Source organism: Alosa alosa, chromosome 16 (genome assembly GCF_017589495.1).
Source record: "Alosa alosa isolate M-15738 ecotype Scorff River chromosome 16, AALO_Geno_1.1, whole genome shotgun sequence".
Classification (NCBI taxonomy): Eukaryota; Metazoa; Chordata; class Actinopteri; order Clupeiformes; family Clupeidae; genus Alosa; species Alosa alosa.
In genome coordinates this window covers 1077476-1103843 of record NC_063204.1, presented here as the reverse complement: position 1 = coordinate 1103843, position 26368 = coordinate 1077476, and the positions used below count along the sequence as shown (strand labels likewise).

Sequence of the window (26368 nt, the reverse complement as noted above, 5' to 3'; positions counted from 1 at the left end):
TGTGTTTTGTATAATGTGTGTGTGTGTTTTGTATAATGTGTGTGTGTTTTGTATAATGTGTGTGATGTATGTTTTGTATAATGTGTGTGTGTGTGTGTTGTGTTTTGTATAATGTGTGTGATGTATGTGTTTTGTATAATGTGTGTGTGTGTTTTGTATTTTGTATAATGTGTGTGTGTTGTATAATGTGTGTGTGTGTGTGTGTGTGTGTGTGTGTGTTGTATAATGTGTGTGTGTGTGTGTGTGTGTTTTCATACTCCCTCTGTCCACCCCTCCCCCCAGGCCAACCTGAAGCTGCAGGAGGCGCGTCTGGTGGTGGCTCAGTCGGAGCTGGCCCAGGCTCAGGAGCAGCTGGACGCCAAGCAGCGTGAGCTGGACGCCGCCCAGGCCCTGTACGACGACGCCATGCGCGAAAAGCAGACGCTGCTGGACGACGCCCATGCCTGCCGACGCAAGATGTCCAACGCCATGGCGCTCATCGAGGGCCTGGGAGGGGAGAAGGTCAGCACTGTCTGGTGACCATGCTGGTGATCTGGCCTTCAAGGAAGCGATGCGTTTATTACAGACAAAGCAGATGACCTGAGAGGACACATTTTAGCAGCACTGCCCCTCATTAAATCATTAAATGATTGCCCTGATTTCATAATATATACACCAGGGGTCTCAAACTCAAATGAGCTGGGGGCCACTTCTGCCAATGTCATCGGATTGGAGGGCCACGTCAGTGTTAAAGAATAATACAAAAAAGAACGGCTATTTCCTAAAATGCAATGTTTTTTTCAAATACTGTATTTCCAAACACAAAACTACAAACAGAAAGTGCAAGTCTTTTTATCTATTTTTAGACACCTGTGCTAGCAACCTTAGCTTATAAATAGAATAATGATAAAATCAATATTAATACAAATCATAAAAACAAACAAAAAAGCATAACACGTAGGCCTATGTGTGTATGTTTCACACCAAATAAAAATATTCTCCTCTCATAACTTGTTTAAACCTGGCAAACTAGGCGTCAGGGTTAAGAAAGCAACACCATTGGATTTGTATGTCAAAATGTCAAAAGGCCATGGCTTGAAAGTGGTCAGAGATAAAGTCCTACTGTAAATGTAAAAATCTTTGAGTATAAACAAAAGTTTATGAAGGGGGTAAATTTACCCATCTAATTTGCCAGTGGATGGCAAGCACCTCAAATTATGCACCTTTCAGTAAATACTGGATGAACATATTTGAGCAGGTTTACTTTATTTTTTGTCATATTACCCACATAACAAATTCAGGAAAACAAGATGTATACAGTACCAACAATAGTAAACTATTACTAGCCTATAACCACAAGGCCTACAATAAAGTGTCCTGGTCAAATCAGTTCCTATCGCGGGTGACTTTGTAGTTCTGCAGAGCCCTATTTCTACTAGCCCTGCTGTCTGTACCACGTCCATTACGGACACTATCATCAATGACACCACTGCAATCTCCCAAGCTATGTTGGGCAGAGGGTCGAAATAAGCATGGTAGCCTATGCTTAGTGGACACCGTCGTATACACGCAAAGACAGATAGATAGATAGATAGATAGATAGATAGATAGATAGATACTTTATTGATCCCCAAGGGAAATTCAAGGTCTCAGTAGCATACAGACAACACACACACATTCACTAACAGCAGAAAAAGTAATTGAAAGTATATAATATAAAAACACAACTAAGCAATAAGGACAGTAGAAGATAAAGAATATACTTAATATACTAAAATACAAATTATACTAACTAACACTTAATCTAAATCAATTCTAAAAACAGTATCGACATAGTGGTGATTAATCAATCAAGAGGCGCTTGCAATGACTGAGGCAGGGACTGAGCCTGTGATTCTCTGTGCATAGTAAGGTAAGGTAAGGTGCTCTGTCTGAGTGAGTGTCATGGTGATAGTGCAATGGTGATAGTGGTCATGGTGATGGTGCAAATGAGTAAGTCCAACAATGCAACAGTGCAAGAATAGAGTCTATATAGCTATATATATATATATATATAACTATTTTAAGAAGAAAAGGTATAAGTGTGGCCACAGTTCGGCTATGGCATGGAGGGAGGGGTTATGCATATGTGCTAATGTGCTAATATACAGTAGCACGCAAACAGTGAGGCAGAAAGACAGTGGTAAAAGTGGCTAGTGGACAGACAGTATCCAAACATGGAGGGTTGAAGAGGCAGACAGACTATGCAGAAGAAGTCTATCCTCTTCCCTTGTGAAGTGAAGCATTGAACAGTTCAATGGCCCTGGGGACAAATGACTTCCTCAGTCTGTCTGTTGTGCAAGGCAGTGAGCGAAGTCTCCAGCTGATCAGGCTCTTCTGCTTAACAATAGTAAGACGCACCTCCATTCACAGACGCACCGTGACTGTTACTGTCAATAGACGATCGATCATAATCTCCAAAAGGATATTCTCCTTCAGAATCAGAATAGGTGAATAACATAGCCTACCTAAGACTTCAAGTCAAGTCAAGTTAAAGGAATTATCCGGAGTAAAATGCACTTTAGATCGATTTACGGATGATTGGGAGTACATACGTTGAGTTGACATCCAAATCATGTCATTCGGATGTGTGTTTTGAGAAAGTTCGATGTTACCGCTTTTAGTCAAAGCTCGTTAGCGTGGAAGTGAGAAGGGCATATTATTTCGCCGCTACAAAGCCGCTTATTTTATACCTCTTTACAGTTCCAAACAACATTGCACTTACGTGGTAGTGAGTAGAGGGTCCCTAAAGCCAAACCGGCATCCCGAGGTCTTTATGTGGTCGGATAGAGAGTCCAGAATGAATTTCATCAAGCCAGTACCTTTCCGGAAATGTTGCCATCTTTGCTGCCATCTTAAGGGGAAAGTCTGTAGGAGTCGATTGCCAAGTGTGCTCTGGAAATTCACAATTTCGTCACCGTTTAAAAAAAAAAAAAAACATAGTCCAGTCCATACAACTTCATTTCAATTTCAAAAGAAATACTGGACTATGTTTTTTTTACATAAAAACACGGTTTGGCTTTAGGGACCCTCTACTACCAGTACCAGTAAGCAATCTGGCTGCTGCATTCTGGACCATCTGTAATTTATGAATGTTGGATTGGGTCAGTCCTGTGTATAAAATATTGCAATAATCTAGTCTGGAGGTAATAAAAGCATGTATAAGGGTTTCAAGGTCGTTTTGTGATAAAAAGGACTTGAGATTAGCTATGACTGAGTTGATAAAAGCCACTTCGAACCACACTATTGATTTGTTTATTAAAATTTAGAGAGCTATCCAGCATGACACCAAGATTTCTAACCACGGAGTGCACATTGTTTGAGAGTGGACCAAGAGTACTGCTGAGGCTGGTGACAGAGGAGAGTGGACCAAATATGATTATTTCAGTTTTGCTGTCGTTGAGTTGTAGGAAATTGCAGGCCATCCAAGATTTAATGTCATTGAGGCAGCTATGCAGTTTATTTAATAAACATGGGGTCTGAGGAGCAGCTGGGAGATAGATTTGGGTATCATCAGCGTAGCAGTGGTATTGGATGCCAAAAATGGAACTGAGGGGCAGCATGTATAGAGAGAAGAGGAGGGGCCAAAGATTGAACCTTGGGGGACCCCATATTTCATGGTAGCAGATGAAGATGAATGATTTCCCAATTTGACAGAAAAAGTCCTATCTTTAAGGTATGAGGTGAACCAGGTGAGTAAAGTGCCCTGCAGACCAACTCTGTGCTCCAGCCTGCGCAGCAAGATACCATGGTCAATGGTATCAAATGCAGCACTGAGATCTAATAAAACTAAGATGGCACAGGAACCAGAATCAGTGCAGATCAGAATGTCATTGTAAACTTTCAGTAGGGCAGATTCAGTGCTGTGGATAGCTCTAAAACCAGATTGGAATTGATCTAATAAATTAAAACTGTTTAAATATTCTGTGAGCTGCAGGAAAACCACTTTCTCTAAAATTTTGGAGATAAAAGGCAATTTTGAGATAGGTCTGTAATTTTCAAATCACTAGGAGTCAAGGGAAGGCTTTTTTAGGAAAGGTTGCACAGTAGCATGCTTAAAAGAGGATTCATCACACGTGAAAGTTTTTCAACATTTGGTGTAGGCCTATTTCTGCTTCAATTTGTGCAAAACTATGGCCTGCATCGCTTCCGTGTCATTAGGCTACAAATGCACGTCTTCGTGTTTCTCGCATGTAATACAAGTATTTCCTGAAAACTTTGTGCAGCGATTTTGGGTTTGAATCAAGCTCTGGATGTCTAGCAACTAGTGGAGGAGAGTACAAATGAGATTTGTCACCGTACTTGGATCTATCGTCTATTTTAATCAGTATCGTTGTTTGTAGCAATTAAAAATACCCTCAAGGGCCGGATTACATTATTATTTTGACATACGACATCCCGGCCGGGAGTTTGAGACCCCTGATATACACCCTTTCAATTATATAAACAAACATGTGCGTTCTTTTTGAAAATTGTTTTCTGTGACATTTTTGGTGGCACAGAAAACAATTTTGTAGAGCATTACACTAAAGTGGGCATTACACTAAAGTGGACATTACACTTAAGTGGACATATTGTAGAGCAGTACACTAAAGTGGACATTTTGTAGAGCATTACACTAAAATGGACATTACACTAAAGTGGACATTTTGTAGAGCATTACACTAAAGTGGACATTACACTAAAGTGGACATTACACTAAGTCCGATTCATTGTCATTTCTGCGTTGGCACTAGGTCCAGATGATCCAGATATAAACAATCCAGAGGAGCTGCAGCTCAGGGGACAGTTGGCCCTTTTAATGCCTTGCCCTCCTTTTTATTTGTGTGTACATGTGCGTATATATGTGTGTGTGTGTGTGCGTATATATGTGTGTGTGTGTGCGTGTACCTGCGTGTCTGTGTGTGTGTGCATGCGCCGTGTGTGTGTGTGTGTGTGCATCTGTGTGTGTGTGTGTGTGTGTGTGTGTGTGTGTGTGTGTGTGTGTGTGTGTGTGTATTAGATCCGCTGGACAGAAAGCAGTGCTGAGTTCCAGAGGCAGATCAGCCACTTGGTGGGGGACGTGCTGCTGGCCACAGGGTTCCTGTCGTACGCCGGCCCCTTCAACCAGGAGTACCGCAACCTGCTGCTACAGCAGTGGACAATAGAGATGACCGCCCACCGCATCCCCCACAGCCAGGTACGGACGGACAGATCGCTACCTCACAAGTGTCCACCTCACCTTAGAAATATCATATTGAATTTATCAGTATCTAAATATGCTGCAGTTTTGTGTATTAAAAACAAAAAAATCAACCACTTATGTCTCATAAATATGACCTCACCTGTAGCACTACACCTAACACACTTATGTCTCATAAATATGACCTCACCTCTAGCACTACACCTAACACACTTATGTCTCATAAATATGACCTCACCTGTAGCACTACACCTAACACACTTATGTCTCATAAATATGACCTCACCTGTAGCATTACACCTAACACACTTATGTCTCATAAATATGACCTCACCTCTAGCACTACACCTAACACACTTATGTCTCATAAATATGACCTCACCTGTAGCACTCTCCCTAACACACTTGCAAAAGGTAATCACTATATCCTATTTGCAGTAATGTTTAGAGCACATTATGTTGATGTGATGTATTGCTCTATAATGTTTGTATGAACTATTGTATAACTATTGGAATATCCTATTTTGTAATGTTTAGAGCAATGGTGTTTATTGTGAGCACATTTGCAGTAATGTTTGGTGGTGATGGCTCTATTGTATTGCTCTAGGAATATCCTATTTGCAGTAATGTTTAGAGCACATTGTGGTGATGTAGCTCTATTGTGTATAACTATTGCTCTAGGAATATCCTATTTGCAGTAATGTTTAGAGCACATTGTGGTGATGTAGCTCTATTGTGTATAACTATTGCTCTAGGAATATCCTATTTGCAGTAATGTTTAGAGCACATTGTGGTGATGTAGCTCTATTGTGTATAACTATTGCTCTAGGAATATCCTATTTGCAGTAATGTTTAGAGCACATTATGTTGATGTAGCTCTATTGTGTATAACTATTGCTCTAGGAATATCCTATTTGCAGTAATGTTTAGAGCACATTGTGGTGATGTGGCTCTATTGTTGCTCCCCAGGGCCTGAATGTGATCAGCATGCTGGTGGACAACGCCACCATCGGGGAATGGAACCTGCAGGGCCTGCCCAGTGATGACCTCTCCGTCCAGAACGGCATCATCGTCACGAAGGCCTCCCGCTACCCCCTCCTTATCGACCCACAGGGTCAGGGCAAGATCTGGATCAAGAACCGGGAGAACAACCACGACTTACAGGTACCACCTGCTTTTATATGTGTGCAGTTAAACAGTTGCATTTCCAAATAGCATGTTTACATTGCAACATTGTGCTTGCAATTACATGGTCACTCCAGGCATCTGTAAATCCAAAACATTGCTGAAGACTATTTCACTCAGAAACATGAACCTGAAAAGTAAAATGTGTTATAATACATGACCTTGAGTAGCGTACCCTTTATAGTATATAGCAGCACCTGGCCTTGAGTACCCTTTATAGTATATAGCAGCTCCTGGCCTTGAGTACCCTTTATAGTATATAGCAGCTCCTGGCCTTGAGTACCCTTTATAGTATAGAGCAGCACCTGGCCTTGAGTAGCCTTTATAGTATAGAGCAGCACCTGGCCTTGAGTACCCTTTATAGTATAGAGCAGCACCTGGCCTTGAGTAGCCTTTATAGGATAGCAGCACCTTTTTTATCAGAGGGATTCCCCTGCTGTATGTTCAAGGCTCCTGTGAGGTCTCTAAGGTTGCTGCCCCGCAGGTGACATCCTTGAATCACAAATACTTCCGCTCCCACCTTGAGGACTGCATGTCTCTGGGGCGCCCCCTGCTGATCGAGGACGTCAGGGAGGAGCTCGACCCTGTGCTGGACAACATCCTGGAGAAGAACTTTATAAAGTCAGGATCCACCTATAAAGTAAGAAAAAACATATGCACAAACGTTGTACACTTTATAAAGTCAGGATCCACTGTAGCAGGGCAAGAATGAACCGTAGGCAGGAATGAAGTGAAAACCCAACAACGCGGGTGTGTTTATTTTCTGTTCAACACTGTGGTAGCTTGGTGGGTGAAAGTGAAGAGGAAGGGAGGCTGGAGAGGTCACCACTGTACGCAAGCTTCAGCCAGTCGGGGCTCCAGTCGTCCGTGGGTCGTCTTTTGTTTAGGCGCCTTCTGTGGAAAACAGATATGGGAGTGAGGGTTAGAAAATCCAGAACTCACATCTCCTCGACGGCGCTGCTCCTTTTTTGCTTGGACAAACGAGGTCGGATGCGATGCAGGTGTGGGTGGCGATGATTGGCTGCCAGCCGTGCCTCGTTGAAGCCGTTTGCGTTGGCCATATGCTTCTGTTGACAAACCCCGTGTTTTTAGCCGTGCATGCCCACCAGAGGGTGCTGAAGCGACTCTTGGTAGTGTGAGGCCGGCATGACATCGACTTGAGGGCCGTCTGGTCAAACCACCTATAAAGTAAGAAAGGACATATGCATGGTAGTCTATCTCCATATATGTTAAATGTATAATATGGTAGTCTATCTCCATATATGTTAAATGTATAATATGGTAGTATGGTAGTCTATCTCCATATATGTTAAATGTATAATATGGTAGTGTGGTAGTCTATCTCCATATATGTTAAATGTATAATATGGTAGTATGGTAGTCTATCTCCATACATGTTAAATGTATAATGTGGTAGTGTGGTAGTGCATCGTTTCTCTGGTGAGGTCAAACACACCAGCTGGCTAGCCACTGCACACAGTTGTTCATCACAGCTCCTAATGACCAGGCCTTTGATCACTGAACGGCCCAATAAATCATTACATTACATTACAAATCACAGTGAGTTTACCTGTTTGTCCTCCTCTCTTCCTCCTCTCCCCTTCTCCTCCTTCTCCCCTCTCTCCTCTCCTCCTCCTCTCTTCCTTCTCTCCCTCTCCTCCCCCTCTCATCTTCTCCTCCTCCTCCTCTCCCCTCTCCTCTCTCTCCTCCTCCCCCTCTCCTTCTCTCCTCTCCTCTCTGTAGGTGAAAGTGGGGGATAAGGAGGTGGATGTCATGAATGGCTTCACCTTGTACATCACCACCAAGCTGGCCAACCCAGCCTACACGCCCGAGGTCAGCGCCAAGACGGCCGTTGTGGACTTCACCGTCACCACACGGGGCCTGGAGGACCAGCTGCTGGGCCGCGTCATCCTCATCGAGAAGCAGGCGAGTGTGGCGGTTGGGGGAGGTCGCGGGGAGGTCGTGGGGAGGACACAATGACATCTACACATATATGATGAAATCTACACATATACGATGAAATCTACACATATATGATGAAATCTACACATATATGATGAAATCTACACATATACAATGAAATCTACACATATACGATGAAATCTATACATATGATGAAATCTACACATATACGATGAAATCTACACATATACGATGAAATATACGATGAAATCTACACATATGATGAAATCTACACATATGATGAAATCTACACATATACGACGAAATCTACACATATACGATGAAATCTACACATATACGATGAAATATACGATGAAATCTACACATATGATGAAATCTACATAATGATGAAATCTACACATATGATGAAATCTACATATATGATGAAATCTACACATATACGACGAAATCTACACATACGATGAAATCTACACATATACGATGAAATCTACACAGAAATCTACACATATGATGAAATCTACACATATACGATGAAATCTACACATATATGATGAAATCTACACATATACAATGAAATCTACACATATATGATGAAATCTACACATATACGATGAAATCTACACATATACGATGAAATCTACACATATGATGAAATCTACACATATACGATGAAATCTACACATATACGATGAAATCTACACATATACGATGAAATCTACACAGAAATCTACACATATGATGAAATCTACACATATACAATGAAATCTACACATATGATGAAATCTACACATATACGATGAAATCTACACATATACGATGAAAATCGATGAACACACATAATGATGAAATCTACACATATACGATGAAATCTACACAGAAATCTACACATATGATGAAATCTACACATATACGATGAAATCTACACATATGATGAAATCTACACATATACGATGAAATCTACACATATACGATGAAATATACGATGAAATCTACACATATGATGAAATCTACACATATGATGAAATCTACACATATACGATGAAATCTACACATATACGATGAAATCTACACACATACAATGAAATTATTTCTGATGGAGGGGATAAGGAATGAAATCTACACATATTATTTCTGTTTGTTGATTGTGAAGCAGATAAACTTTTGCTTTTTCATGATATAGCATTTCTCACTGAAAATAAAGTGTGCTGTGTACAATGTCAATGTAAGATCATTTGTGTTCATGATTTAATTAACTAATCTTACTAGCACAATAATAACAGTGCAATAACCTAATATTACTACTAATAGTGTCAGCTCACTGCGTAACGCTTAATGATATTAGGATATTAGGAATTGGATAATGATTTGAATAATGTATTGATTGATTGATGGATGGATGGATGGATGGTTGGATTGATTGATTGATTGATTAATTGATGGATGGATGGATTGATGGATGGATGGATGGATGGATTGATTGATTGATGGATTGGCCTCTTCAGGAGCTGGAGTCTGAGCGTGTGAAGCTCCTGGAGGAGGTGACGTCGAACAAGCGCAAGATGCAGGAACTCGAGGACAACCTTCTGTACCGACTGACCAGCACCGAGGGCTCGCTGGTCGAGGATGAGTCCCTCATCGAGGTGCTTCGGGTTACCAAGATGACAGCGGAGGAGGTGAGAGGTCTCGATGGCCACTTTATTCATACAGGCCGCTATTACTGTTTAAACTGGGCTATTACTGTTTAACCCCCCCCCCCCCTATTACTGTTTAACCCCCCCCCTCACTGGGCTATTACTGTTTACCCCCCCCTCACTGGGCTATTACTGTTTAACCCCCCCCCCCCCCCCCCACTGGGCGAGTCAAAGGCACAAACGTAGGCTAGAGGAACGAGGTAGTGGTGGGTGGGGGAAGGGGGGGGGGTGTTACAATGAAGATTAATTCTGAATCCTACTGACATTTTTAACATGTTTTAGAAAATTACAGGTAGGGGCCAAGCCTTTTAAAATTTTGTAAGCTATGCACAGATTTGAAAATACTCTAAAATGTTCAAAGGTGAGTAGATTGTGTTTGAGTAGTATTTTACAATGGTGATACCTTAGTGGCTTTTTGTCAAATACTTTCAGAGCCTGTTTGTACAAAGATTCTAATGGCCTAATTGTTGTTGGACTGGCCTTCCCCCAACAGGTAATACTTTATGAGATGTGTGAGAAAATTAGGGCATGGAGAAATATCTTTGCAGCCTCAGTGGACAGAGAGGATCTAATCTGTCTAAAATTTGCCATGTTGTATTTAATAGTTTTAGTCATTTTCTTAATGTGTTTTTTGAAGTTGAGGTTTGAGTCTAGTACAACACCAAGATATTTGAATTCAGTGACAGTCTCAATTTTTAGTATGTTTGCTTTTACACATTTAGCACGTATGCTTTTACACGTTTAGCACGTATGCGTTTATACATTAAGCACGTATGCTGTTAGACGTTTAGCACGTATGCTGTTAATACGTATGCTGTTAGACGTTTAGCACGTATGCTGTTAGACGCTTAGCACGTTTGCTTTTACACGTTTAGCACGTATGCTTTTACACGTTTAGCACGTATGCGTTTATACATTAAGCACGATGCTGTTAGACGCTTTAGCACGTGTGATGCTGTTAATAATGCGATGCTGTTAGACGCTTTAGCACGTGATGCTGTTAGACGTTTAGCACGCTTGTTTTACACGCTTAGCACGCATGCTTTTACACGCTTTTAACGTATGCTTATACATTAAGCACGCTTGTTTTACACGCTTAGCACGATGCTTAAACGCTTAGCACGATGCTTTTACACGCTTTGCACGTGATGCTGCTTATACATTAAGCACGCTTTGCTTTTACACGTTTTATGCTTACGCTTAACGCATGCTTTTGCTTTTACACGTTTAGCACGTATGCTGTTACACATTTAGCACGTATGCTTTTACACGTTTAGCACGTATGCTGTTACACATTTAGCACGATGTTTTTTACACGCTTAGCACGATGCTTAAAACGCTTAGCACGTGATGTTTTTAGACGCTTTAACGATGTTTTACACTTTTTTGCTTTACACGTTTTGCACGTATGCTGTTACACATTTAGCACGTATGCTTTTACACGTTTTGCACGTATGCTGTTACACATTTAGCACGTATGCTTTTACACGTTTTGCACGTATGCTGTTACACATTTAGCACGTATGCTTTTATGTTTAGCATGCTTTTTGCTTGCTTCAGCATTTGAAGTAAGTTTCTTGGTAAAATTATGTATGTATTTCCTTGGTTAAGGAAAATTCAGTTTGCTGAATAGCCACAATTGTGTCCCATTTTGTTAGTGTTGTCATAATTGTCATAATCTGAAATTACATTTTTTCATGCTAAAGGTTAGCGAAAAGCTAACGGTGGCAGCGGAGACTGAGATGAAGATCAACTTTGCGCGGGAGGAGTACCGGCCAGTAGCCACCAGGGGCAGCATTCTCTACTTCTTGATCGTGGAGATGAGCCTGGTGAACATCATGTACCAGACGTCGCTGCGGCAGTTCCTGGGTCTCTTCGACACGTCCATGGAGAGGTCAGCCAAGTCCCAGATCACGGCCAAGCGCCTCGGCAACATCATGGAGTACCTGACTTACGAGGTGTTCATTTACACGGCACGGGGCCTCTACGAGAACCACAAGTTCCTCTTCACTCTGCTGCTGGCGCTGAAGATCGACCTGCAGGCCAAGAACATCTCCCACTGCGAGTTCCAGACCTTTATCAAAGGTGCGCTCGCTCGCTAACACCATTTATACAGCGAGTTCTAGACCTTTATCAAAGGTAAGCCTTTCGCCGCTTAACACCCATTTATACAAAGTTCTAGACCTTTATCAAAGGTGCGCTCGCTCGCTAACACCATTTATACAGCGAGTTCTAGACCTTTATCAAAGGTGCGCTCACTCGCTAACACCATGCATTCACTTGCTAACACCATTTATACAGCGAGTTCCAGACCTTTATCAAAGGTGCGCTCACTCGCTAACACCATGCATTGACTCGCTAACACCGTTTATACAGCGAGTTCTAGACCTTTATAAAAGGTGCATTCGCTCGCTAACACCATTTATACAGTGAGTTCTAGACCTTTATCAAAGGTGATCTCGCTCGCTAACACCATTCATACAGCAAGTTCTAGACCTTTATCAAAGTATATATACTCTTTTGATCCCGTGAGGGAAATTTGGTCTCTGCATTTATCCCAATCCGTGAATTACTGAAACAACAGCGGCGCTCGGGGAGCGGTGCCATTTCAGTCGTGGCCTACTGGTCGGGGTTCGAACTGGCAACCCTCCGGTTACAAGTCCGAAGCACTAACCAGTAGGCCACGACTGCCCCTTTATGAAAGGTGTGCTCACTCGCTAACACTATTTATATAACTGAAATGCACTCCAGTACTAAGAAAAAAGATATTGAACAGGCACAATAAAGAAAGATTGTATACATATACAACAGTTGCGCTAATTAAATGATGCCATTTCAAACATGAGAGATGCATCCTATGTACCTTAGGCCACAGAGTCACAGAGTGCAAATAATTAAGCATTTTTTGTTACAAATTCAAATCAATACACCCCAATAGATATTTATAATAGATATAATATATAATACCACAACAGGTTTCCTCATGGCAGAGTTAATTAGTGCTATATGGCAGCTCAGGAGCACTGTACTGTGCATGCCTTAACACACACACACACACACACACACACGCACACGCACACACACATACACACGGACACACACGGACACACACACACACACCACCCTGCTCTAGCATAGTCTCCACCCCTGCAAACCCCCATTATGATCTCATGTCCTGTACATTCCCCCCTCCCCCTCAATACACACATACACCACCCCCCTGCATGCACACACACACACACACACACACACACCACCCCCCTACATGCACACACACACACACACACACACACACACACACACACACACACATATACACGCATGCATGCACACACACACACATACACCAACCCCCTACATGCACACACACACACACCACACCACACCCCTACATGCACACACACACACACACACACACACCCCCCTACATGCACACACACACATACACCACCCCCCTGCATGCACACACACACACACACACATACACCACCCCCCTGCATGCACACACACACATACACCACCCCCCCTACATGCACACACACACACACACACCGACCCCTCCCCCTCAATACACACCTACATACATACACCACCCCCCTACATGCACATGCACACGTACACACATACCCCCAATACACATACACACACAGGTGGATAGCTCTTAATACATTAACATTATTACTACACACACACTTATTACATTATTAGGTAGATAGCTCTCTCTAATATTATTATGGACATTATTATTAGGTGGATAGCTCTCTTAATATACATTATTATTATTATTATTATTATTAGAGCAGGATAGTTCTAATGTAGGTTGATTCAGATGATATTTAAGGAGAAAGGAGTCTCTCTCATTACATTAATATTATTATCTGAGCTTTGTTTCTTCTCTTTCCTCTTGTTTTTCTCCCTTCCTCTTCCTTCCTTCCCTTTCCTTCTTCCTTCCTCTCCTTCCTTCCTTCCCTTCCTTCCTTCCTTCTCTTCTTTCCTTTGATGCCTCTTGTTTTCCTTTCTCTGACGATCTCCTTTCTCCTTCCTCTCTTCCCTCTGTCCCTTCTTCCTCAGAGATCCTTGCTGCGGCACCTTCTAGGAACATGTCCCCGGGGTGCAGTGTGGGAATGTTTGTACAGAACGTAGAGAGATGCTTCCAGGGCTCAGCACAGCGGCGTTGCGCTGCATGGTCAGGTCCCACTCCCCGTCTGCCCTCCTCGTCCACTCCAGGCCAGAGTGGGGCAGCTTCCTCCCGTGCTGAAAGAGGCTGCCGGGCGCACAGGCCGGCTGCGTGGCAGGAGCAGCCTTGAGATGTGTTCATGTTCCGTCATGGAGGAGGTCCTCTGGGACTCTCATTTGCATCCGCGCGCAGAGCTAGAAAGCACTCAGTCCTTTGCTGCTGCAGCGTCTGTGTGTGTGAGTGTATGTGAGTGTCTGTGTGTGTGTGTGTGTGAATGTTTGTGTGTGTGTGTGTGTGTGTGTGTGTGTGTGTGTGTGTGTGTGTGTGTCACCTTGGCAGCACACATGTGTTTTCCACAGCTTGCCTTAGCTGGGGCTTTTGATGCCTCTAAATTGCTGTATGGATGGCAGTCACATTTCTGTCATTACCATGAAAGATGTAATGTAAATGTCACTGTCTTGTAATGCTTGATGATACCTCCTGGTCTCTCATTTATACTGTTTAGGTGTGTGTGTGTGCGTGTGTGTGCGTGCAGCACTAACACAAAGTGCATTATTCATTGACCACTTTAAAAATGCGCACCCAGCTACATAGTTAATACAGCGATTACTGGAGCATAATTCATGACGGCCATGACGTCTCAAAACTCAGTGGCTGTATTGATCTGGCTCCAGAAAGCCTTACCGCTGGAGTTCTCCCTAGGGCAAGCCACTCAGTTTTAATAGGCACAAATCGCATTTATCTGCAATGTTGTCCAATTACTAAATGTCACTTAGCCTGGTTGGGGGACGTGCTGTCGTGTTTGGTGGCTTTGCGGCTTAACTGGAAAAGAATGGTGCTGTTGAATGCCATGTTTCTCAGTTCAGTGTAAAGGGGCTGCCAGTGCTTATTCAAAAGATTTCTTTTTACTGTTTTCTACATTAGTACCCAAAGCACTTGGCATCTCACATCCCTCTCTGATCTGGTGCGGCTCTTTGAACTCCCTGGCTGGATGAGAACGCCTTCGGTTATAAAATCAGAAGAGTCAAGTCCATCTGAAGCAGGGGACTAGGGTCCTGCAGAAGAGTCCAGTCCATCTGAAGCAGGGGACTAGGGTCCTGCAGTGGCAGAAAAAGACCTGAAACCCGATCTGCAGTCAGGAACAGCATTGGTGGCACTAGAATAGAACACAAAAAAGCCTTTGTGTTATATTACTGCTAAGGTTCACCACCAAACATAAACACTGATGTGAATGAGTTATATTACTGGTAAGGTTCACCACCAAACATAAACACTGATGTGAATGAGTTATATTACTGGTAAGGTTCACCACCAAACATAAACACTGATGTGAATGAGTTATATTACTGGTAAGGTCCACCACCAAATATAAACACTGATGTGAATGACAATGAAATCCAATAAGGTCTGCTAATAATTAATAATAATAATAATTGACTGTAATTTTGATTTAAAAAGAAAATGAAAATCCAATAATATGTTGTTGAAAGGAGAGAAGAGGCTTTTTTCAGACAGTGATTTCAATTGATGGAAGGTGCATGTGAATATCAGTCAGCTCCTCTGGCGTGCTTCAGTCACCGAACATGATTGGAATTCAGCTCCCTGGGTCCCTGTCTGTTGCTCCTTTTCCCTCTCACTTTTGACGTGATGTCTCCTGACATCTGACGTGTTTGGTCAGGCGGCGCTTCTCCTGACGTCCGATGTGTTTGGTCAGGCGGCGCTTCTCCTGACGTCCGATGTGTGTGTGATTCAGGCGGCGCTTCTCCTGACGTCCGATGTGTGTGTGATTCAGGCGGCGCTTCTCCTGACGTCCGGTGTGTGTGTGATTCAGGCGGCGCTTCTCTGGACCTGAACTTGGTGGAGGCCAAGCCGCGGCGCTGGATCCTGGACGTGACGTGGCTCAACCTGGTCCAGCTCTCGGCCCTGCCCCCCTTCACCGGTCTGCTGGCGCAGGTGGCCCACGCTGACCGCGCCTGGAGGATGTGGTTCGACGAGGCCGCGCCTGAGGAGGCGCCGCTGCCGGGCGACTACGATAATCTGCTGGACGCCTTCCGGAAGCTTCTGCTCATCCGGAGCTGGTGCCCAGATCGCACCATCGCTCAGGTGAGTCGCCTGCCCGCTCAGTCGTCAAGACAACAAGCACGCTCAGTCATTAACACAACGGGCATGCTCATGGCTCGCTCAGTCATTAACACAACGGGCACGCACAGGGCTCGCTCAGTCATTAACACAACGGGCACGCTCATGGACGGATTATGTACCACTGGGCCCCTGGGCACAGACATGAAAAGGGCCCCCCTTCCCACCTTAGAAAGGGTGTCACGATTTCAGTCTTAAGTCGAAAATCGATCGAAATTACATCTCGATCTCGAACTTCGAAATCAAATGTAGCCTAGAATCGACGATGCAGCCACACTCCCAATGTCACATCCAGCATGCATGCCAAGAGACCAAAAAAACACACGTGTTGAACTTAGAGGGAGAGCAGCTTCACAGAAGAGAACTTCTGACGGCAAATTTGAGTAAAAGTTGGTAAACCACCTTTCTTACCTAATTTGAGGGTGCTGATTCTGAATATTGTGTTTACCAAGCTCAATTCTGAGTTCTAAGCCGCATAATCAGCATTTTAACATAAAATAGCGATTATTTTTGCTTATTTTTCCCTAAATTGGGTTGATTTCAAAAGTAATCACTAAAACCAAATAAAAGTGTTCTCTAAATACATGTTTGAGCATTAAAGAAGCCATACTGTAGTTTATTAACATATTTAATGGGAACATGATTATAGTTAACATGTAATAGCTTCGGAAATTCTAATCAAAAACACAACCATATTTTTATTGCTAACATAGTGAGTCACTGTGGTGTTTTAATGCATTTCATCACAATAACAAGTTGCACAGATAACCTTCAACTCAGAATATATCCTACAGTACATATTAACTTAGATAGCGGAATAAGCCTAATGCAGAACTGCATCTACCCGTCAGCAACAACCGACAAGTAAAAAACATTTTACTTCTAGTAACACTGATTTGGTATGTGTGCTTGCCTCTATACTAGAGCTTGATAATGTGCTCTTCTAATATGCCATTGAGCAGCATCACTTGTTGGTGGTAGAGCCCGATCCTCAACATCTACAAAACAGAGTGGCTCTGGCATAGTGTAGTCATGATACCAAAATTATGACTTCGATACAATACCTGCCATAAATATCTTGATACTCGATACTGAAGCTTTATATCGAAAACTTAAAAATATCTGGAAAAGAAAGGACGCTGGCCTCCTCCAAGTGTTGAGTCATTTGTGTTGAATTTGGTGCACTTTGGTCAATTCTGGGTTTCAAACTTCTAAACTTCCTACATAATTATTATTTTGTAGTCAGATAAAATAGTAGTTTGTGTGTGATTAAGTCCTTTATTGTTTGTTATAGCTCATTTATTGTGTGGTTTTTTGCAATAAAATTACCTTTATAATTAAATGACCTTAGGCTAGATCAAGGTCAGTGTTCAAATTACTGCATGCAAAATCACTTAATTCTATTCAGAAGAGCCTAATCTTAGGCCATCTGATGTAGGCTACCCTAGGCCTTCCTGTTTTTATGGGATTTCTTTGACAGTTAAAGAAAAAAGTGAAGATAGTCTTCTTTGCTCCAGTGTAATTTAATAAGTATGTTTCAAACCACTTTTGTCTTAGCGAGAATCGGTGTGATGTTGACCTAAAAGTGTATTGAAACATGATACCGAAGTGTGAGCGTTATGTCTCATAGCCCATCTTCGCTTGTCCCCTTGCACTCCAAAATCTGGTCATGCCTAGTTAGCGATGCTACCAACAGCTTTTTTTCAATAGTGGTGCCCGGCATCGGCCAGCCATGCAAATAAAATCACTGTTTTACACCCATTCACGAGGCTCAAAAATAATTCAGTGGAATGCATGGATTCCAGTTTCTTCCCAGTAGCAGCAACTGGAATCCATGCATTTCCACCGAATTATTTTGGAATCTGATCCCTTATCATACCTGTTCATTCTTACTGCCGCCGACTTGTCGCGGACTAAATTCAAGATGCCGTAAAACGCCAAACTGCGGAAGATACCGTCTGTATAAAATCGCTTGTGAAGTAAACTACCAGTGCTTTTTCAAAGTTCTCAATGTCTCGGCTTAAATGTCAGGGCCCCTCGAAGTCTACCAATGAAGTGTGGAGATACATTGAGCCCTCGTAAATGGGTGTAAAACAGTGATTATTTGCATGGCTAGTCCGATGTCAAGCACCACTATTGAAAAAGTTATAGCATCGGGCTAACTAGCCAGATTTTGGAGTGTAGGAGCCGCGAAAGATGGCTTATGAGACATACGCTCACACTGGGTATCATGTTTCAATACACTTTAGGGTCAATATCACACCGAATTCTCCTTTAATCAGATAGGCCTACACCATTATTACATTACATTTGGCTGACATTTTTTAACCAAAGTGACTAACAACATGGTAACAGTTGGGTTTTAAAGCAATTCTCTCAACAATTTTAGGACAATTTAAAAAAAGGTAAGAGTACAGTAAGAATAAGTGCATCAGTGAGTGCTGTTTTAAACAGTTCAAGACAGATGGTAAGTGCCATTATTCAACTGCAGTTGAATGAGCAGTTTTTGCAGTGATCACTACTGGACATTCCACATTGCTAGACAGCACTTGAGTGAGGATGACTTATTTCCACTTCAACAAATAACCAATGCTATCTGCAATAGCTACAGTACAGGGACATTAATCAGTTATTAATGTATAGCTGAGGATTTGTCCTAGGTCCACTTCCTTTCAGAATCATATGCAGTAATGATGCACTGGAGAATGTTTCTTTTTGTTGCACTATAAAGGATATCTTGTCTAAATTTTATTTTTATTTGCAAATAATGCAATCTTCATAGCACTCTTCAGCTACCCTCAAACATGCACACTCTTCCATTTTTTTGCATGGCTGGGATTTGAATGATAGGAAAGAGCACCAGTGAGATGTTTTAACTAGGGCAAGCACAGTCGCCTTTACAGTAAAAAAAAAATACAGTGTAAATCCTCTGTAAAGACTGACAACTGTTCATAATAGTTAGTGACAAAGTACTTTCTACAGAAAAATGAACAGTTACCTACTATGTAAGTTGAAGAACGTTGAGTCCGCACACCAGAAGCTGCTCCTTAGCGTTTTTTTATTTTTAGGCTATATCCCCACATGTGATGTTTCGGGCCCCAGCCCTTCATAAGACATGAAACAAGTGGGGAGACACACCTCCATATATACATCCATGATAGGTCATGTGATCAATCACGTTAAAGTGCAATTCCATCATGAACAGATATAAATACAGATATAAATGTAAATATCAATGTAAATGTAAAAAGGCGCCTCAACCACTGTAGAATCACTGGGTGAAAAGGCTCTGAATCAGGGGATTTACTGACCGGAAATTTTTTATGACATGCAGCATATCAGGAGCATCTTTGATCATATCCTGAGTTTTTAAGAATCAGTGAAAATATTGATTTATTTTGACTCTGATATGCCAATGAGATATCAGGGGTATGCATACCCAAATCACAAGTCCACACACACCATTTCTGGATATCTTTGGGTAGGTCTCCATTTTTTGGATAGGCTTAGGCTATCATATTAGATAGCCTAGGCCCAAGATCTGCCTAATTAAGTCATGCGTGCCCTAACCAAAAAACGCACCATAAACATCACTGATAGGCTATTTGCGTTTGATTTCTATCTAATTTCGGGACATTCAAAAATAGACTATTTACAGTGTAAAGACTACCCTTTTCAGGTCAAGGCTAGCCTACTTACCTAATTATTTTGGTTATGGTTCAATTTCAATCATATCTTTGAGATTTTATAGTTGCTATAGTCTGTAGGTCTAGCCTACTTTTTTATGTATAATGCATGAGATCTGTTGGAGGAATAAAGTCCACATTTTAAATTATCTGCTTTCCCCTTGTCCCCAATGCTGTCTGCCAAAACAAATTCGGTTAAGCTGGAGTTGCCACATAACAACAATACAAAGTTAAATTTAACAGTAGCCTAAACAATTTGAAGTAGGCCTACATTAAGAAGAATAGCAATAATAAACAACAATTCAATCAATAGCCTATAATGAAAATAAATACATACTATATGCTACAAACCATAACACATAAGAAAGGCTTATTAAACTTGTAAAAGTTGAGCATCTATAATTTCATACTATTTTAACATTACAAGCTTCCTTGTGGGCCAACGTAACAATGGATCAATCATGTTGTAACTTGTCTATAAAACGTGGGTGACTGATAAACCAATGTTGATTTAAATAAGGAACAAGGCTTCAAATGAAATTGACGTCAAACTACAGTGCTGGCCAAAAGTATTGCCATCCATGCTAAAGTTGACTGAAAAGAGGAATATAAAATCATCTTTTGGAAATTGATCTTAATGCCTTAATGAAAATGAGGAAATATCTAACCTTTAAGGACACCAATTTTTCTTAGTGAATGAATAATGTATCATAAATAAATAAATGTTCTTCCTTAAAATACAGGGGTCATAAGTATTGGCACCCTATGTTAAATTCCATAGAGACAGGCAGATTTTTATTTTTTAAAGGCCAGTTATTTCATGGATCAGAATACTGTGCATCCTGATAAAGTTACCTTGGCCTTTGGAATTAAAATAGCCCCACATCATCACATACCCTTCACCATACCTAGAGATTGGCATGGGTGTTATTTCAGTTAGCCTATTAGCTGGTTTGATTTGCATTGAGCTCAATGAGCATCAAACCAGCTAATAGGCTAACTGAAATACGGGAACAAGAACAAGAGGTGTCCGGGGTCATATAAGTAGCTAATACTTGAAACATGGATCATATCAGGTGAGAATATGAAGTCTGGATATCTTGCATGTCGTCGCAGTCCCATTCAGGACTTTTGATATGCTCCTGATATGAGAATTGGCACTAAAATATCAGGAGCATATCAACCAATATATTTCCTGATATTACACATATCAGGAAATATATCACTATGAATATTCCCTGATTCAGAGCCTTTTCACCCAGTGAATGTAGTGATACTAGATGAAAAAAAAATAAAGAAATGGATAGATAGATAGTAAAGGAGACCACTAGGGTGTGTTACAACAGGGTGTGTTCAGGACAATTATGTGGGAATCAATCCCACAACAGTGGACAGGTGCACTGGGAACATGACATAACACATCATATGAAGTCAGCAAATCTTTACCACAGTATCTAGGAGTGTGTAGGTGCAGGAGTGTGTAGGGGTGTGCAGGAGTGTGTAGGTGCAGGAGTGTGTAGGAGTGTGCAGGAGTGTGTAGGTGCAGGAGTGTGTGGGGTGTGTGTAGGTGCAGGAGTGTGTCCAGTTAATGTAGGAGTGTGTGGAGTGCAGGAGTGATACAGGAGTGTTTAAGGGTGTAAGGAGTGTGCACAGGAGTGTGTAGAGTGCAGGAGGTGTGGGAATTGTGTGTAGGTTTAGGAGGTGTGTGGGAGTGTGCAGGAGTGAAGTACAGGAGTGTGCACAGGAAGTGTGTAGAATGTAGGAGTGTGTGGGAGATTACAGGAAGTGTGGCAGGTGCAGGGTGTATGGAGTGCAAGGAGTGTGTAGGAGTGTGTAGGTGCAGGAGTGTGTAGGAGTGTGCAGGAGTGTGTAGGTGCAGGAGTGTGTAGGTGTGTGTAGGTGTAGGAGTGTGTAGGAGTGTGTAGGAGTGTGGGAGGAGTGGCACAGGAGTGTGGGGGTGTGGGAGTCAGGAGAGTCTAGGAAGTGTGCACAGGAGTGTGGGGAGTCACAAGGAGTGTGTAGGAGTAATGGGATTACAGGAGGTGTGTGGAGATTACAGGAGTGTAGGGTGTGTAGGAGGTAGGTGCAGGAGGTGTAGGGAGGTAGGTGCAGGAGTGTGTAGGAGTGTGTAGGTGTAGGGGAGGTGCAGGAGTGTGTAGGGAGGTGCAGGAGTGTGTAGGTGCAGGAGTGTGTAGGAGTGTGTAAGTGCAGGAGTGTGTAGGTGTAGGAGTGTGTATGGGAGTGTGCAGGAGTGTGTAGGAGTGTGTAGGTGCAGGAGTGTGTAGGAGTGTGTAGGTGCAGGAGTGTGTAGGAGGGTGTAGGTAGGAGTGTGTAGGAGTGCAGGAGTGTGTAGGTGCAGGAGTGTGTAGGTGCAGGAGTGTGTAGGTGTGTAGGAGTGTGTGAGTGTGCAGGAGGTGCAGGAGTGTGTAGGAGTGTGTAGGTGCAGGAGTGTGTAGGAGGGTGTAGGTGTAGGAGTGTGTAGGTGTGAGGTGTGCAGGTGTGGGGTGTGTAGGGTGCAGGAGTGTGTGTAGGTGCAGGGGTGTAGGGTGTGTGTGTAGGGTGTGCAGGGAGTGTGTGTAGGAGTGTGCAGGTGTGTGGGGTGCAGGGTGTGTAGGAGTGTGTGTGCAGAGGTGTGGGGTGTAGGAGTGTGTAGGAGTGTGGGGTGTGTAGGAGTGTGTGGGGTGTGTAGGAGTGTGTAGGTGTGTGTAGGTGTAGGAGTGTGTAGGTGTGTAGGGTGCAGGAGGTGCAGGGGTGTGTAGGAGTGTGTAGGAGTGTGCAGGAGTGTGTAGGTGTGTGTAGGTGCAGGAGTGTGTAGGAGTGTGTAGGTGCAGGAGGTGTGCAGGAGTGTGTAGGTGCAGGAGTGTGTAGGTGTGTGTGTAGTGCAGGAGTGTGTAGGTGTGTGTAGGAGTGTGTAGGGTGCAGGAGTGTGTAGGTGTGGAGGTGTGTAGGGTGTGCAGGGTGTTGTAAGAAGTGTGTGGGGTGCAGGGTAGGTGCATGGGTGTGTAGGAGTGTGTAGTAGGTGCAGGAAGTGTGGGGTGCAAGTGTGTGAGGTGTAGGTGCAGGGAGTGTGTAGGTGCAGGAGTGTGTAGGAGTGTGTGAGTGCAGGAGTGTGCAGGAGTGTGTAGGTGCAGGAGTGTGTAGGTGCAGGAGGTGTGCAGGGGTGCAGGGTGTTGCAGGAGTGTGTAGGTGCAGGAGTGTGTAGGTGTGTGGGGGTGTGTAGGTGCAGGAGTGTGTAGGAGGTGTGTAGGTGCAGGAGTGTGTAGGAGTGTGCAGGAATTGTGCAGGAGTGTGTGGGGTGCAGGAAGTGTGTAGAGGTGTCCAAAGTCAAAGTCAAAGTCAGCTTTATTGTCAATTTCTTCACATGTTCAGACATACAAAGTCGAAATTACGTTTCTCACTATATCCGCGGTGAGGACAAGACATATTTTACCAATTTTAAGTCCACAGACAAACATAACATTCAAGTAAACAAAAAAGTAAAAGTAAATAAGTAAATAAGAGGGCACATATAATAATGAAAAAATAAGAGCAGCAAAATTTTTGTTGAAATTGTGCATAACAGTCAATAAAAACTAGTGCAAAGTCAGGCCAATAAGGGGCTTGGGTAGTTCTGTTTGACCTGAGTAATAAAGGAGTGGCATAGTGGTGCAAGTTATGTAAGTGCAGCAGAAGTGTTGTGTGTTTCAGGACAACAACACCAAGTTGTAAAGTGTACAAATTGTGTGCAAGTGTTCCAAGTGTGCAAATTAAGGTAGTGCAGTGACCCATTGTGGGTCCAATGTCCAGGATGTTATGTAGCTGAGGGTGGAGGGAGAGGGAGGGAGGTTCAGCATCCTTACAGCTTGGTGTATGAAGCTGTTGGTGAGTCTGGTAGTCTTGAGTGCAGGCTTCTGTACCTCTTCCCAGAGACAGTAGATCAAACAGATTGTGGCCGGGGTGCATCACTCACAATTTTGGTGCCCATTCTGCGGGTGAGGTGGAGTGGTGTTGTAAATGTCCTTCAGGGGGGGTGAAGCACCAATGATCCTTCCAGCTGTGTTCACTATCTTTGCAGGGCTTTCCTGTTGTATTCAGTGCAGCTTCCCCCACACAGCGATACAGCTGGAGAGGATGCTCTCAATGGTGCCCCCTCGGTAGAATGTGGTCATGATGGCTGGTGGAGCACTTGCTGCGCCTGAGTTTCCGCAGGAAGTACAGGCGGCTGAGCTCTCTTAGCCAGTGATGCAGTGTTGGTGGTCCAGGAGAGGTCTTCACTGATGTGCACCCCAGGAATTTGGTGCTGCTAGCTCTCTCCACCCACAGCACCGTCGATGGTCAGTGGCAGGTGTTGGGTGTGAGGTCAACAACAATCTCTTTGGTCTTGCTGGCGTTCAGCAGAGGTTGTTGTCCCTGCACCCGTGGTCAGATGGTGGACCTCCAACCTGTATTGAGTCTAGGTAAGCCCTTGGTGATGAGAGTGTGCAGGAGTGTGTAGGTGCAGGAGTGTGCAAGAGTATATAGGAGTGTGCAGAAGTGTGTAGGTGCAGGAGTGTGCAGGAGTGTGTAAGTGTGTGTAAGGTGTGTGTAGGTGCAGGAGTGTGTAGGAGTGTGTAGGTGCAGGAGTGTGTAGGTGCAGGAGTGTGTAGGTGCAGGAGTGTGTAGGAGTGTGTAGGTGCAGGAGTGTGCAGGAGTGTGTTTAAAAAGTAGAGCATGTCGTCTGTGATCTGTTTTCACCTTTACAGTGATGTCGGATGTCTGACACGTGTGTGCTATACACACCTTCCTGTTTCAGAGATGTCTTTTACCGTTTTGCGTTCTGCTATTACCTGTTTAAAGTTGCTCAGGGCCTTTATGTATTATTGCACAATCGCTATCTATAATCTATCTCTAATTGTTTTCTTTAAATACAATTGGAATCAGACATCATGAGTAAACATCATAAGGAAATGACATTATGAGTAAACCATATTGCAGAGTTTTTAGTTGGGATATATTAAAGCACCATATAGACAATGTGCTATACTGGTGCTAAATAAGGATGTTTGGATGCTTCCTACATAATGACCCTGTGCACACGTTGTGCAAATGAGTGAATGATTGAGATGAATTTCATATGGCACTGCAACCCTGCTCTGCGTGCTCCGTAATTAGTCCCCATACATAAATAACGCTGACGATATAATAACATGGAGCAATCAACAACTGATTAGCCTCAGCCTCAGAAAACTCCCTACCTTGCTTTATCTGGCAGACTCTAACTTAGTTACCGTGACAACTGTGGACAGGGCTGCACAGGTGTGGTTGTTAGCGCTAACCGTGTGGGGTTGGGGGGTATGGGGGGGTACGGAGCAAATTCCTCTCCTTGGATTCTCTTGGAGCCTCTCGTGAGGCTGGGGGGGGGGGGGGTTGTGGGTAGGGAGCATGTTTCTCTCCTGGGGGTTGAGGCTGGGGGGGTTGGCAGGGGCTTGTGTGTAGGAGCATGTTCCTCTGCAGAGCTATAAAAAGGTGCCTGTCGAATGAGCGTGAACAGCTGCCTGCCCAAAGCGCCGGGAGATTACCAGACTAAACCCCAGCATCGCACTGTCGAGGCTTAGGCCCCTGGACAGACACCTCCACCCTCCTGCACTTCCCCAAGAGTCACACTTCATCTCACACACACACACACACACACACACACACACACATACACACACACACACACACACACACACACACACACACACACACACACACACACACATGCAGGCATATACACACGCACACACACACACACACACACTTACACACACACACACACACATGCAGGCATATACACACGCACACACACACACACACACACACACACACACACTACGTGAGCACACACACACACACACACACACACACACACATACACACACACACATGCAGGCATACACACACACACACACACACATGCAGGCATACACACACACACACACACACACACACACACACAGCAGCAGCAGCAGCATGCGCACCTCATCTCACACACAGTAATCCACCTCAGTAATCTTGTGATTTTGCTCATGTTGGCATAGAGATGTATGATATATATATTGTAGCGATTTGATATCGACACACACAGTTAATCCAATCAAAAGGTTTATTAGCTGAGAACAAGAGCAGGGACACAGACACACAACACAATGGGACAGGTCAAGGCTTTAATTATGACCGCCCGGGGCGGTCATATAGGGATTGTCAAAGTTCCCGTCATCTACTTCCTGAATTTTTGGTCAGCGATACCGGGACACCCGAACCACCGGGGCACATGAAATTTGGTGGGTATGTAGCCCCACTAGACTTTACGGAAAAATTTTTGTTTCGTCCCGGGGACCACTTCCCCCCGTGCTGGGCCCCGAGAACC

At 43.4% G+C, this 26368-nt stretch overlaps 1 protein-coding gene across 1 annotated transcript in view; it reads left to right on the top strand.

Annotated features, from left to right (window-relative positions):
• Positions 1–282: 282 nt before the first annotated feature.
• The window catches only part of LOC125309763 (dynein axonemal heavy chain 5-like), a gene marked incomplete at its 5' end in the record, with an annotated part of 45743 nt that continues 19657 nt past the window's right edge, over positions 283–26368 (top strand). Inside the window, 8 exon segments of the mRNA XM_048266855.1 lie at positions 283–501; positions 5021–5197; positions 6170–6364; positions 6870–7025; positions 8129–8311; positions 9811–9981; positions 11706–12084; positions 16008–16279. Of these exon segments, the coding sequence (XP_048122812.1) occupies positions 283–501; positions 5021–5197; positions 6170–6364; positions 6870–7025; positions 8129–8311; positions 9811–9981; positions 11706–12084; positions 16008–16279 (1752 nt within the window).